Source organism: Phasianus colchicus, chromosome 5 (genome assembly GCF_987193195.1).
Source record: "Phasianus colchicus chromosome 5, bPhaCol1.hap1.1, whole genome shotgun sequence".
Classification (NCBI taxonomy): Eukaryota; Metazoa; Chordata; class Aves; order Galliformes; family Phasianidae; genus Phasianus; species Phasianus colchicus.
This window is the reverse complement of record NC_143440.1, coordinates 7,460,670-7,472,932: the sequence shown is the minus strand read 5'-3', so window position 1 is coordinate 7,472,932 and position 12,263 is coordinate 7,460,670. Positions and strand designations below refer to the sequence as shown.

At 60.6% G+C, this 12,263-nt stretch overlaps 4 protein-coding genes across 5 annotated transcripts; 3 read left to right on the top strand and 1 right to left on the bottom strand.

Annotated features, from left to right (window-relative positions):
* The first annotated feature begins 73 nt into the window (after positions 1-73).
* AGBL2 (AGBL carboxypeptidase 2) lies at positions 74-3,752 on the top strand. The gene is made up of 12 exons (XM_090140304.1): positions 74-282; positions 370-433; positions 510-614; positions 710-928; positions 1,008-1,109; positions 1,186-1,336; positions 1,415-2,182; positions 2,248-2,410; positions 2,493-2,619; positions 2,737-2,834; positions 2,904-3,001; positions 3,075-3,752. The coding sequence occupies exons 1-12, from the start codon at positions 253-255 to the stop codon at positions 3,703-3,705; spliced, it is 2,556 nt and encodes an 851-aa protein (XP_089996430.1). The 5' UTR covers positions 74-252; the 3' UTR covers positions 3,706-3,752.
* Positions 3,753-3,916: 164 nt separating this feature from the next.
* Positions 3,917-6,629, top strand: MTCH2 (mitochondrial carrier 2). 2 transcript variants are annotated; one of them, XM_031607274.2, is made up of 13 exons: positions 3,917-4,075; positions 4,203-4,287; positions 4,365-4,471; positions 4,545-4,571; positions 4,639-4,692; positions 4,768-4,825; positions 4,935-4,986; positions 5,069-5,128; positions 5,611-5,704; positions 5,800-5,844; positions 5,919-5,986; positions 6,255-6,330; positions 6,422-6,625. In XM_031607274.2, the coding sequence occupies exons 1-13, from the start codon at positions 3,989-3,991 to the stop codon at positions 6,506-6,508; spliced, it is 900 nt and encodes a 299-aa protein (XP_031463134.1). In that variant the 5' UTR covers positions 3,917-3,988; the 3' UTR covers positions 6,509-6,625. The 2 variants fall into 2 exon arrangements, with proteins under 2 accessions (XP_031463134.1, XP_089996419.1); XM_090140293.1 differs by lacking the exon at positions 5,919-5,986 and having other exon boundaries at positions 6,422-6,629.
* Positions 6,630-7,166: 537 nt separating this feature from the next.
* Positions 7,167-9,446, top strand: NUDT8 (nudix hydrolase 8). Its single transcript, XM_031607278.2, has 4 exons — positions 7,167-7,429; positions 7,518-7,650; positions 8,875-8,952; positions 9,031-9,446. Exons 1-4 carry the CDS (start codon positions 7,209-7,211, stop codon positions 9,274-9,276), a joined length of 678 nt encoding a protein of 225 aa, XP_031463138.1. The 5' UTR covers positions 7,167-7,208; the 3' UTR covers positions 9,277-9,446.
* On the bottom strand, positions 9,443-12,222 carry NDUFV1 (NADH:ubiquinone oxidoreductase core subunit V1). Its single transcript, XM_031607268.2, has 10 exons — positions 12,068-12,222; positions 11,914-11,996; positions 11,658-11,828; positions 10,875-11,058; positions 10,611-10,800; positions 10,320-10,532; positions 10,080-10,246; positions 9,925-10,006; positions 9,707-9,852; positions 9,443-9,625 (listed from the first exon to the last, which is right to left on the bottom strand). The coding sequence occupies exons 1-10, from the start codon at positions 12,125-12,127 to the stop codon at positions 9,542-9,544; spliced, it is 1,380 nt and encodes a 459-aa protein (XP_031463128.1). The 5' UTR covers positions 12,128-12,222; the 3' UTR covers positions 9,443-9,541.
* Between the last annotated feature and the right edge of the window lie 41 nt (positions 12,223-12,263).

The following is a 12,263-nucleotide window of genomic DNA, read 5'->3' as shown; positions in this document are numbered from 1 at the left end:
CATCTGGGGTTCACTGGGGTGACACTGTGGGCTGGGGCTGGAGTGCCACCTGCAGTATGGAACTGAGGGCCCTGCCATGGCACTGCTCCCCTTGGTGTTCACCAGGGCACGGTGAACAACAGAGTCCCTCTGGCTCCTTTCCCAGCTTCACTATGGGACCGCCCCATCCTTCCCCTCTGCCAGCGGTCACTGAGCAACCGCGTCTGGGAACAGGAGAAGGGGACAGGAGTGGGTTGAGTGCCTCTCGAAGCAATGTGGCTCCTGAGGCACCCTGCTGCCCAGGTTGGGGGCTGCCAGGGGGGTTGGGAGGAGGACTGGTGGCTGCCAGCCCTGGGAGTGAGCAGGGCCTGATTGCACCGTTCTGCCCAGGCTGTCCCTGAGCCCTACGACAGCTTCATGCACGGCCACCTGTGCTACTATGGCTACTTCCAAGGTGAGCTGCATGTCACCTTCTTGTGCCCCGGGCTGTGGGGACCCCCTGGTTGGGCTCCAGCAATGCTCTCCCAAAGGCCAGAAGACAGACAGACAGCAGAGCTCCGTGTCTCCATGGGGACACACCAAATACCACTGTGCTGACTCTGGCACCCAGCAGGGCGTGGGGAAGGACCCAAACTGTGAGTAAAACCCCCAGCACCAGGCTGCAGCACTCCTGGTGAGGTGACAGGTGCTTTGGGGTTGACACCAGGAGTGTTGTCTCCAACCTTTCCAGCCCGTGCTGTCTGTTCTCTGCTGGAACTGCACCATGGGGCTGGGAGCTCCCCAGCCCATTCTGCAGCCCCCAGGGCCCTGCAGATGGTCCCCTTGCAGGGCTATGGGTCACTCAGGGAGCCAAGGGCTCTCTTTGCCCTTCCCTCGGCACGAGGACCCCTTCCTGCTCCCCGGTGGCCCATTGAGTGCGAGGTTATCAAGGAGACCATCAAACACATCGGTGAGGTAGCACTCTCCTATCCTTGTCCCCATGACCAACCACTGTGATGATAATGGGGTGTGTCTCCATCCCTCCCCAGAGTGGATCCCCCCTGAACCAGAACCCTTCTGCCAACCCATGGATCACCACTGGCTACCAAGGGGTGAGCAGCAGGGCACCGTTGTCTACCAGCTCAGCCCAGGTAGTGCCCAAGAATGCTGCTCACCCCCTCCTCATCCCTGTGCTATCGCTGGGGTGCTAAGCCCAGCTGTTCCCAGTGCCCTCAGGTTCCTGCTTCACCCGTGCTCGGGCTGGGGGGGCCCCAGGCCCCCTTTCCTCACCAGCAGCCACCCTGGAGGGCTCCCAGGACAACACGCTGCTGTTTGAGTCGCGCTTTGAGTGTGGCAACCTCCAGAAAGCAGTCAAGGTGTAAGAGTGGTGATGGGGATGGGCAATGGGACACAGTGGCATGCCCAGGTGCCAAAGTGTGGCCCTTCTGCCCACCAGGGGCCCCTATGAGTATGTGCTGACACTGCGGCCAGACCTGTACACCGCCAAGCACACCCAGTGGTTCTACTTCCGTGTGCAAAACACACGGAAAGACACCATGTACTGTTTCACCATTGCCAACCTGGCGAAGCCCAAGAGCCTCTATGGCAAGGGCATGTGCCCACTGTTCTACTCACAGAAGGATGCCCAGAGCCATGGCATTGGCTGGCGCCGCATCGGCACCAACATCCGCTACTACCGAGGGAACAGCGGGGAGGAGCCGGCTGCCTTCTGCCTGTCCTGGAGCAGCTGCTTTCCCCATGACAGTGACATGTGCTACTTTGCCCACTCCTACCCCTACACCTACTCAGACCTGCAGCGGTACCTGTGGACGGTGATGGGTGATCCAGCACGCTCACAGTACTGTGTGGTGCGGGCACTGTGCCGCAGCCTGGCCGGTAACATCGTCTATATGCTCACCATCACTGCGCCGTCCGGCGGTGCAGCCAAGCGGACGGTGGTGCTGAGCGCCCGTGTGCACCCTGGGGAAAGCGGTGGCTCCTGGGCCATGCAGGGTTTCCTCGATTTCATCCTCAGCGCTGCTCCTGACGCTCAGCTCCTGCGCCAGCTCTTTGTTTTCAAGGTGGTGCCCATGCTCAACCCCGATGGGGTGGTGGTGGGCAACTCCCGCTGCTCTCTGGCTGGCCGTGACCCCAATCGAGCCTACAGGACTGGATCTCGGGGCTCCTTCCCGGCCATCTGGCACCTGCGGGCCATGGTGGAGAGGTGAGGCCAGCGGTGCACGGGCAGCAGTGGGGTGTTGGCTGCTGTATCCTGACAGGTTCCTGCAGGCTCTTGGTGGAGCGGGACGTGGTGCTGTACTGTGATTTCCACGGACACAGCCGCAAGAACAACGTCTTCATGTATGGCTGCGATGGTGGTCGGGATGGCTCTGAGACACGGTTCCAGGAGCGCATCTTCCCACTGATGCTAAGCAAAAACGCACCTGACAAGGTGGGCTTGGCATCTGGTGATCTGCACTGGGCAGCATCATGGTGACGTTGGTTGCTGTCATGGTGCCTCCACGGGGCTGCAGTTCTCCTTCTCCAGCTGCAAGTTCAAGGTGCAGAAGAGCAAGGAGGGGACGGGCAGGGTGGTCATGTGGCGAATGGGCATTGCCAACAGCTACACCTTAGAGGTGGCCTTTGGTGGCTCCACATTGGGTGAGGGACAGCGCTGGGGATGGAATCACTCAGAAACACAATTCCAGCCCTAAGGACAGGCTCTGGGGCCTGGTGATGGATGCAGCCGCTTATTTTGTTGTCCTATCTCCCCCTCAGGTGGGAGGAACTCACACTTCACAGTGGAGGACCTCAAATCCTTGGGCTATCACTTCTGCGACACGCTGCTAGACTTCTGTGACCCCAATCCAGCCAAGGTGGGTGGGTGATTGCAGCCTGCAGCAGCCCCACACAGCAATGACAATGACACTGGTTCCATCACACAGTTCCAGCAGTGCCTGGCGGAGGTGGATGCACTGCTGCGGCCACGGCTGGGCTCTGGTCAGAGCTGGAGTGACGTCCCCACCTCACAGCTGGAGTCCAGGTGTGTCCAGGTGGTGCCATCTGTGGGAACAGTGACTGTGGCAGTGGCTGCAGTTGTATTCTCCCTCACACAGCACCAGCGGCTCTAATAGCTCTGTGTCCGATGGGTCCCTGGAGAGGAGGGAGAGCCCCTGTGGACAGAAGGGACAAGGTGCCAGAGTGGCACCTGGCCAGTTGCAGCTGAGGAGGAAGAAGCGGTTACGGAGTCACAGAGTGAGGAATGCCATGTACAGGCCCAATGGCACCCAAAGGAGTCATGGTGGTGACCGGGTGAGCGTGGCTCAGTGTGCCTCTGCCTGCCACAGTGGGACTTGGAGTGCCCGCAGCCCCACTTTTGTGCCCCAGCAGACACAGTCGTGGTCCCCCATGCCCCCGTCTGTCCCCACACGAAGAGGCTGTGGGGCAGCAGAGAAGTTGCACGGAGCTGTGCCCACTGCACATACAGCAGTATGCCACCACCACACCTCTGCGAGAGCCACAGAGATGGAGGGATATGTGACAACCACAGGGCACCACGGCGCACCACAGAGTGCCACTGCTGCCACCACCACCAGCACAGGCACTACTTCCTCACGGGAAGGCAGAGTGAGGCCTTCCTCACGGAGCACCAGAGCGGGGCTGTCCCTGCGCGTGGCCACTGCTGCTGGCTACGGGAGGCGGCCCAGCCTCACAGCGGCGCGCTGCTCCGCCTGCACTCGCCATTAAAGGCAGCTTTGTTGTGGCTGTACGTGTTTGTGTCGCACCGTGTCACACGGGGGGAGACGGGCTCCCGAGGGCCAGCTGCCATGGTGTCACCTCAGGCCCCGTCGCCGTGGCGACAGCTCGGGCCTGCAGGCCTCGACGCCGCACCTTAGGCCACATGCGAGGTGCAGGCCGCGTTGCCACGGCGACCAGACCGGAAGTGGGCTGAGAGCGCGCCGGAAGTCGCAGCAAGGCGGAAGCGGAAGCGGTGGAGGTGTCCTTTGGGCCGTGGCGCCGGGGCGGCAGCATGGCGGACGAGGCTTCGCAGGTGCTTCTGGGCTCGGGGCTGACCGTGCTCTCGCAGCCTCTCATGTACGTGAAGGTGCTGGTGCAGGTAAGGGGCCGCCGGGGGCGGCGGTGCTCGGCTGTGGCATAGCGCAGCGGTATGGGGGACTTCGGGGGATTGCACAGAGAGTGGGCCCGAAGGAGCCGTGGGGACCGTCCGTGCTCTCGCCCCGCAGGTGGGATACGAACCGCTGCCGCCCACCCTGGGCAGAAACATCTTCGGCCGCCAGGTCTATCAGCTTCCAGGCCTCTTTGCCTATGGTGAGTTCCACAGCGCAGCCCCGTCTGGGTGCTGTGGGCGCACGGTGAGGCTCTGACGCTGCCCGTCTCTCCTCCAGCCAAGCATATCGTGAAAGTGGATGGCAGAGCGGGGCTTTTCAAGGGCCTCGCCCCCCGTCTCTGCTCCAGCGCCATTGGCACCGTGGTGCATGGCAAAGTGCTGCAGGTACTGTGCCCCCTGTGTGCCTTCGTTTGCAGCTGCTGGTGGGTCACTCCTGACCGTGTGCTTCTCTCCACAGCGGTACCAGGAGGCTGAGAAGGCTGAGGTACGTGGGGGCTTTTAGGATAGGTGTGTATTTCAAGGGCTTGCCTCATGCTTTTGTCTCTCTCCAGCCAGGAGCCAGCAAGAAGGAGCCTGTGTCCTCACTGGAGCAGGTGCTGAAGGAGGTGAGAGGAAGGAGGGTGCTGCAGGGTTCCCCCCTACCCTCCCTCCCTGCCTCTGACAGCTCTTCTCTCCTCCAGACTTCCCGAGAGATGGTTGCTCGCTCTGCTGCCACCCTAATTACCCACCCCTTCCACGGTACGTACCCCTGCAGTTGTCTGTAACCACCACTCTGGCTCCGTGGGCATCATGGTGACAGCTTCAGAGCCATCCCACTGTGCCACGCTGATCTCAGCTCTGCCCACAGTGATCACCCTGCGATGCATGGTGCAGTTCATCGGCAGGGAGACCAAGTACAGGTAGGGGGGCAGCCACAGGATGCCATGTCCCCATGACTCTGCTTTGTGTGACCAGTGCCCTCTCCTCTTCTTCCTGGCACAGCGGAACACTAAGCGCCTTCGCCACGATTTACCGAGAAGAAGGCATCCTGGGGTTCTTCGCGTGAGTGCTGTGGGTTTGGGGCAATGGGAGTCTTTCCACTAAACCCACAGACCTTGGGCATTGCTCCTTGCTTTGTTTTCCCATGTACTCGCTCACCATTCTTCATAGTGCTCTGTCTTCATTTTGGTACATGGTACCAAAAAGATGGACTCCCTGGGCAAGCTAATGGCTTGTAGTCACAGTGCCTGCCCTGTGTTCATAGAACCACTAAATGATTGGGTTGGAAGGGACCACAAAGCCTCCTGGCAGATCATGCTGCCCAGGGACCCATTGAGGCTGGCCTTGGGCAGCAGAGATGGAGCACCCACATCTTCCTTGTGTAATCTGTTGTGTGGCTTTTGTTTGGTGCCTGGGGAACCATAAAACCATGCTTGACCCTCCCATTATTTCCTGAATATCCACATTCCTGAGGCTGTGAGCTCTTCCATTGAGTGAAGATCTGCTGTCTCCTGTTCCTAAACACTCTGCCTCTTCCCTTCCAGCGGCCTTGTTCCCCGGCTCCTCGGAGACATCCTCTCACTCTGGCTCTGCAACATGCTGGCCTACCTCATCAACACATATGCGCTGGAGAACGGGGTATGGGCTCTGTGCCAGGCTGGGGGTGATCACAGTCTCAGGGAATGCTCAGGTCCCCGCTTCAGGTGGACCTCACAGTGCCTTCCTCCCCCCAGGTCTCTGTGACAGAGATGAAGAGCTACTCACAGGCAGTCACTGGGGTGAGTACAATGCACAGGCATGTGTTGGCATGCTCATGATGTTTCCCACTGAGCAGTCCTGCTCTGCCTTGCAGTTCTTCGCCAGCATGCTGACATACCCCTTTGTGCTGGTCTCCAACCTGATGGCTGTCAATAACTGCGGGTGAGCGCACTGCCACCACCACCTCCCTCGTCTCCCACACTCGCCACGTGTGCGTGTGATCCACGTGAGATGTTCCCAAAGGAAGCTCCCAAAGGGCAAGAATGGTTTCCAACCCCCCAGGGCTGAGCAGGCGCATCCGTGGGGAGGTGCGGGGTGGGACCTGGAGCCTCAGCAGTGTTATAGATGGAGCTCAGCCCTGTGCAGGGCTGGGGAATGATGGGTCCTACATCGCCCCTGGGTGGAAATAACACTGTCCTCTCCTTACCAGGCTAGCTGGGGGCCTGCTCCCCTATGCACCCACCTACTCCTCCTGGCTGGACTGCTGGAGCCAGCTGCACAAGGAAGTAAGTGCCACAATACTCTGCCACTATGGGGCTGCTATGGGGCTGAGGGCAGCCCTGAAAGACCCCCAGGCTGATACTCATTCTGTTTCAGGGCAACATGAGCCGAGGGAACAGCTTGTTTTTCCGCAAGGTGCCCGCAGGAAAGCGATATGTGTGGGATGAGAGGAGGTTCCGCTGAAGGCGGGAGCGCAGCTGTAAACCCATGCTAGTCTCTACTGAGAAAGAATTATGAGAGAGTGGTGATTTCTATACTTTTTTTTTTTTTTTAATCATTTAATTTTGAGCGATGAAAATATCTGTGTGAGAGTGTTTATTGTGGGGCTGTGGGCTTTTTTGGGGGGGATGACCCTGTCCTACCTTACCTTGCCCTGCCCTGCCTGCCTGACCTCCAGCATTCCAAGGAGGCTTGCACACGCTGTGCCAAGGCTGTGGGGCAGGAGTGTTCAGGAGTGAACTAACAATCCTAATGGGTTCAGGCACACATTAGGATTGTTGGTAGGGCTGCATGCCCAGCAGGGTTGCTGCAGTCCTCATGTCCCAGTTGTACATCCTGCAGCAGTGTATCACACCTGCTCATGGGGTTGCACACCCTGCAGGGGAGGTGTAGTCCCAGTGATCAAGCTGCACACCCAGTGCCAAGGTTGCACCCTTGCTGGCAGTGTTACAGCCCCGGTGTGCGGGCTGCACGCCTGGCTATGGGATTGTGTACCCAGCGGGAGTGCTGCACGCCCAGCTGTAAAGCTGTACACTTCGTGACCGCGTTGCTCGCTTAGCTGGGGCACCACACGCCCCATAATCACTTCGCACAGCCGCTGGGAGCGCTGCAGCCCCGGGGGGCGGTCCGTCCGTCCCTCCCTCCGCCCCGGAGCGGTGCAGCTATGCGGGTGGCCAGCTGGGCGCGGGGAGTTCCGCACCGAGTGACGCTGTGCGGGGGCACGGAGCGGCGGTGCCGGCGGCTGCTGGCGGAAGGGGGGGCGGGGGGAGGCGCGGAGGCGGGGGCGGCCGTGCTGGTGCCGCTGTGCTCCGTGCGGGGCCGCCCCGCGCTGCTCTATACGCTGCGCTGCAGCCGTCTGCGCGGGCCCTACGGCGGCGATGTGAGGTAGTGAGAGGGAAGAAGGAGGGGGGGGTCATGGAGTGGGGGTCCCTCCTACCGGCCCTGCCGCAGCGCCGGCTCCCCCCCGTTGCAGCTTCCCCGGGGGGAAACGGGAGGCGGCGGACGGCGGAGCGGAGGGCACCGCGCTGCGAGAGGCGCGGGAGGAGCTGGGGCTGAACCTGCGGGAGGAGAGCGTCTGGGGGCGGCTGCGAGGGCTGCCCGAGAGGGTACGGAGCGGGGACACAAAGGCGGATAGAACGGCAGCAGTGGGACGTGGGAACAGAATGGGGATCAAGGGGCACGGGGACGGAGGGACGGCATCGGGACCGTGGGGATAGCGCAGACATAGGGACAGAACGGGGACATGGGACAAAACAGGGACGTGCAGACAGCACAGGGACATGGGGGCGTGGACAGAATGAAGGGTGGGTACAGTGCATAGGGGCGGAATGGGGACAGGGTCAGTGCGGGGACACGAAGGGCAGAATGGGGATGTGGGGATAAACTGGGGACGTGGGAACTGCAATGGAGCATGGGGATGTTGGGTACAGAATGGTGGCATAATATACAGGAGGGCATTGTGGACTGAATAGAGATGTGGGGACAGAATGGTGATGAGGACAACGCTGAGACATGGGGACAATGTGGGGAATATTTGGAAAAATACAGAGATGGCAAAGGAACATGGGGACAGAACGAGCACATAGGACGTGTCTGTGCTAGAGAGAGTTTTGATGTTGAGCTCGGGGCTGGCAGTGATAAGCTGAGAACAGTCCCCGTGTCTATCACTGTCAACAGGGTGACATCTGGAACAGCACAGGGACACAGGCGGTGTGGTGGAGTTACAAGCACTTCTGGGGACGTGACAGGGACATGGGGATTGTGGGACACAGGGCTGGGAGATGGGGTGGGGTAATTGGGAAGAAAGTGTAATTGGGGGCACTGGGGACACCGTGTGGCTGGGAAATGGAACAGAGGTGACTGGAGCCAAGGTGACAGGGACGCTGGGGACACAGTGAGATCACAGAATCTCAGAATCACAGAATGACCAGGGTTGGAAGGGACCTCAAGGATCATGAATCTCCAACCCCCCTGCCACATGCAGGGCTACCAACCGCCTCATTTAATGCTAGACCAGGCTGCCCTGGTAAAGATTGGTAAAGTTGGTGGGGATACAGGGATGGAGTGTCTGGGGACAGGGACACTGGGGCTCAGGGAGGATGGGGCTGGGAGGCTGGGAGGTGGGACAGCAGGAACTGGGAACGGGGTGACAGGATGTGGTCAGCGGGGGAGAAACATGGATGGGCATGGGGTGGCTGGGGATAGGGCGGCAGGGACATGGTGGGCAGAGGCTGAGGGTTTGGGATAGGACATGTGGGGATGGGGAAGTGAGGTGGCTGCAGCACAGTGGCGTTTGTCACCCTGTCTTTCTGCCACATGCTCCCTGCCAGCACGGGATGCTTGTGGTCCCTGTGGTGGCCAACCTGGGACCTCTAGAGGACCTGACGCTGTCCCCAAACCCTGACGAGGTGGGTGACCCTCTACCCTTTGTCCCCTTTCCTGCTGCCACCCATGTGCGTCCCCCAACCCTCTTCCTGCCTCTGCAGGTGGCAGAGGTCTTCACGCTGCCTCTGGAGCACCTCCTGCAGGAAGAGAACCAGGGCTACACCCACTTCCGCACTGCCGGTCGCTACGGCTACACTCTGCCTGTCTTCCTCAACGGCCCCCACCGCATCTGGGGGCTGACAGCCATCATCACTGAGCTGACACTGGAGCTGCTGGCGCCCGACTTGTACTGCAGAAAGACCCACGTACCTGGCCGTGGCATCACTGCTCCCCAAAAAAGAGCTTGAGCTGCATATTGGAAGGAACCGAAGCTCTGAGGGTGAGGGGTTTTGGGCTGGAAGGTTTTGGGGTGGAGGGTGGCATGGTTTCACCACTGTCCCCTTCTCTGCACCACTGCACCCATGGTTGATGTTTCATGTTATGATTTTAGTAAAAAGCCATGTTTTGAGCCACTTCAGTTACAGCAGTGTTTATTAAGGAGCCCCAAGAGTGGGCTAGAACCCACTGGGAACAGCAAATTGTGGTGCCACTGCTGCCATCACCCCGACCTCCTCATGCTGAGGCTGCTCGTGCTTTGGCCTCTCCAAAGCGTCGCATCCTGTCCTCCAGCTCTGGCCGAAAGTGGCGGATGAGGCCCTGGGTTGAGCAAAGTGGAGTCAGTGAGGCTGAGGGCTAAGCCCCCGAGGTCCTGCTGCCATCCCAAAGCCCTGCACTTACCTGCACTGGCCACGCGGCACCATCACCCAGTGCACAGATGGTGTGGCCCTCAATCTGCTTGCTGATCTCCCACAGTGCATCGATCTCAGCTGTCTGTGCGTCTCCCCGCACGAAGCGTGCCATCACCTTGTTCATCCAGTCAACACCTGTGGGGACAGGGACGCGGTGACAGGCCCTGTGATGCAGTGATAGACCCTGTGCCACAGTCCCACACTCACCTTCCCGGCACGGGGTGCACTGCCCACAGCTTTCGTGCTTGTAGAACTCGATGAGACGAGCAATCGCTTTGACAATGTCAGTCTGAGGAGGAAGGGGACAATCAGGGGACACTCATTCAGGGCAGGGGGCAGCCTGGGGAGGGCTCACCCTGTACCGATTTATCCATGACAATGACGGCAGCCGTGCCAAGCCCGCTCTGTGCCTGCACCAGGGAATCAAAGTCCATCAACACAGTCTCACACACCGACTTTGGGAGCAGTGGGGTGGAGGAGCCCCCCGGGATGACAGCCAGCAGGTTGTCCCAGCCACCACGGACACCCCCTGCCAAAAAAGAGGGGACAAACTGAGCTGGGCCTGGCAGGACCATCCTGTTGGGTTTGAGCGTGGTGCTTACCAGCATGCTTCTCAATGAGTTCCTTCAATGGCACTGACATCTCCTCTTCCACTGTGCAGGGGTAGTTGACATGGCCAGAGATGTTGAAAAGCTTTGTACCGGAGTTGCGCTCGCGCCCAAAGCCAGCAAACCAGGCACCACCACGTCGGCAGATGGTGGGGGCCACAGCCACCGTCTCCACATTGGCCACCGTGGTGGGACAGCCAAAGACTCCTGTAGGGAATCAAAGCTGTGAGTGGTGCCGGAGGGAATTAGGGGAGCGGAGATGGGCAGAAGGGCTCCAGGACGTACCCACGTCAGCAGGAAAGGGTGGCTTGAGGCGTGGCTTGCCCTGCTTGCCCTCAATGGACTCGATGAGTGCTGTCTCCTCACCACAGATGTACGCCCCGGCACCCCTCACCACGAAGACATCAAAGGCGTAGTCAGAACCACAGGCATTCTTCCCCAGAAGCCCAGCCTCATATGCTTCTCTGATGGCCACCTGCAGGGGGGACAACAGGCAGATAGCAGCAGGGATGTCCCCCATGTGCGTTTCACTGTGTCCGTGGCACCCACCTGCAGGTTGGAGGCCTCATTGTAGAACTCGCCGCGGATGTAGATGTAGGCGGCACGGGCGCCCATGGCACGGCCAGCCACCAGGCAGCCCTCCACCAGCTTGTGTGGGTCGTGCCGCATGATCTCACGGTCCTTGCAGGTGCCTGGTTCCCCCTCATCTGCGTTCACTACCAGGTACTTGGGTCTGACAGGATGCGGTGTCAGTGTCAGCATCCTGTCCCATCTCCCAGCTCCATATCTCCATGTTCCCAGTGTTCCCTCTGTTCCATCTCCCCACTCCCTGTCCCCGCCACATTCCTGGTGTCCCCAAGTAATCCCATCCCCTCTCAGCCCCCTCCCAATCTCCTTCTCTTCCCAGCACCCCAATTACTTTGCCACTCCTTTGCCTGTACTCCCACCCTATCTATGCCTGTACACTCTGCACCCCAATGTCACTTTGTTCCCAAACACCCCAGCCCCATCTCCTAGTCATATGGTGTCCCCTGTAATCCCTGCTCTTGTGTCCCCAGATCGCCCTGTCCCACTGTCTGCTATTCCATCTCCCAACCCTGCGTCCCCAATGTTCCTTTGTCCCTAGACACAGCTTTCCCATCTCCCAACCTGTGTCCCCTGCTCCCCACGTCCCTGTTCCCAAACAGTCCTGTCAGCCCTCAGCCCCTTCCCGACCTCCCTGACCCTCCAGCATCCCTGTCACTAGGTCTCCAATCACCCCAGCCCCTCAGACTCATCCTCTCTGCATCCTCCACATCCTCGCCCTTCCCACCCCTTCTCCTCAGCGCCTACCTGCCGTCAGGCGGCTTGTTCATGAAGCTCCACTTGAGGCCGGTAGGGAAGCCGGCCCCCCCGCGGCCCCTCAGCCCCGAGGCTTTGATCTCACCCAGGATCCAGTCGACGCCCTTTAGCAGGATCTCCTTCGTCTTGTACCAGTCGCCCCGCCGCAGCGCTCCCTGCAGCCTGCGGGCACGGCACGGCGGCTGTGAGCACCCGCACCCCCCGCAGCCCCCGTTCCTCTCCCACGCTCCCGGTTCCCGCTGCCCACCTCCACTCGTGCCGCCCGTAGAGGTTGGTGAAGATGCGGTCCTCATCCTTCAGAGAGCCGAACTGCGTCTTTTTCGGCGCTGTCTGCGGGGAAGGAAGGAGCTCAGCCCTGCCCCGGGCTCGGAACCGGTCTGAGCGGTCGGTCCAGCACTTACCGAGAAGCCGGCGGCGGCGGCGGGGATGCGGCGCAGGGCCCTCAGCTGCCAGGCGGCCATGGCGCTCCGCCGCCACCTTCAGGCGCCCCCCGCTGCCTGTCGCTCGGATGTGACGTCATCGGAGAGCGCCGCTGCGCGCTGTGATGACGTCACCGAAGCCGGCCGTGGGTCAGGGGGCGCGGAGGCGGGGGTGGGG

Coding starts and splice junctions, on each gene's coding strand:
- NDUFV1 (XM_031607268.2), bottom strand. CDS start 12,127: ATGGCCGCCTGGCAGCTGAGGGCCCTGCGCCGCATCCCCGCCGCCGCC. Junction 10,247..10,319: donor ACTCATTGAGAAGCATGCTG/GTAAGCACCACG, acceptor CTTTTTTGGCAG/GGGGTGTCCGTGGTGGCTGG. Junction 9,853..9,924: donor GTGCACCCCGTGCCGGGAAG/GTGAGTGTGGGA, acceptor CTGTCCCCACAG/GTGTTGACTGGATGAACAAG.
- NUDT8 (XM_031607278.2), top strand. CDS start 7,209: ATGCGGGTGGCCAGCTGGGCGCGGGGAGTTCCGCACCGAGTGACGCTG. Junction 7,430..7,517: donor CCCTACGGCGGCGATGTGAG/GTAGTGAGAGGG, acceptor CCCCCGTTGCAG/CTTCCCCGGGGGGAAACGGG. Junction 7,651..8,874: donor TGCGAGGGCTGCCCGAGAGG/GTACGGAGCGGG, acceptor GCTCCCTGCCAG/CACGGGATGCTTGTGGTCCC.
- MTCH2 (XM_031607274.2), top strand. CDS start 3,989: ATGGCGGACGAGGCTTCGCAGGTGCTTCTGGGCTCGGGGCTGACCGTG. Junction 5,129..5,610: donor GGCATCCTGGGGTTCTTCGC/GTGAGTGCTGTG, acceptor CTTCCCTTCCAG/CGGCCTTGTTCCCCGGCTCC. Junction 5,705..5,799: donor CATATGCGCTGGAGAACGGG/GTATGGGCTCTG, acceptor TCCTCCCCCCAG/GTCTCTGTGACAGAGATGAA.
- AGBL2 (XM_090140304.1), top strand. CDS start 253: ATGTGGCTCCTGAGGCACCCTGCTGCCCAG. Junction 2,411..2,492: donor GCAAAAACGCACCTGACAAG/GTGGGCTTGGCA, acceptor ACGGGGCTGCAG/TTCTCCTTCTCCAGCTGCAA. Junction 2,835..2,903: donor GTGACCCCAATCCAGCCAAG/GTGGGTGGGTGA, acceptor TCCATCACACAG/TTCCAGCAGTGCCTGGCGGA.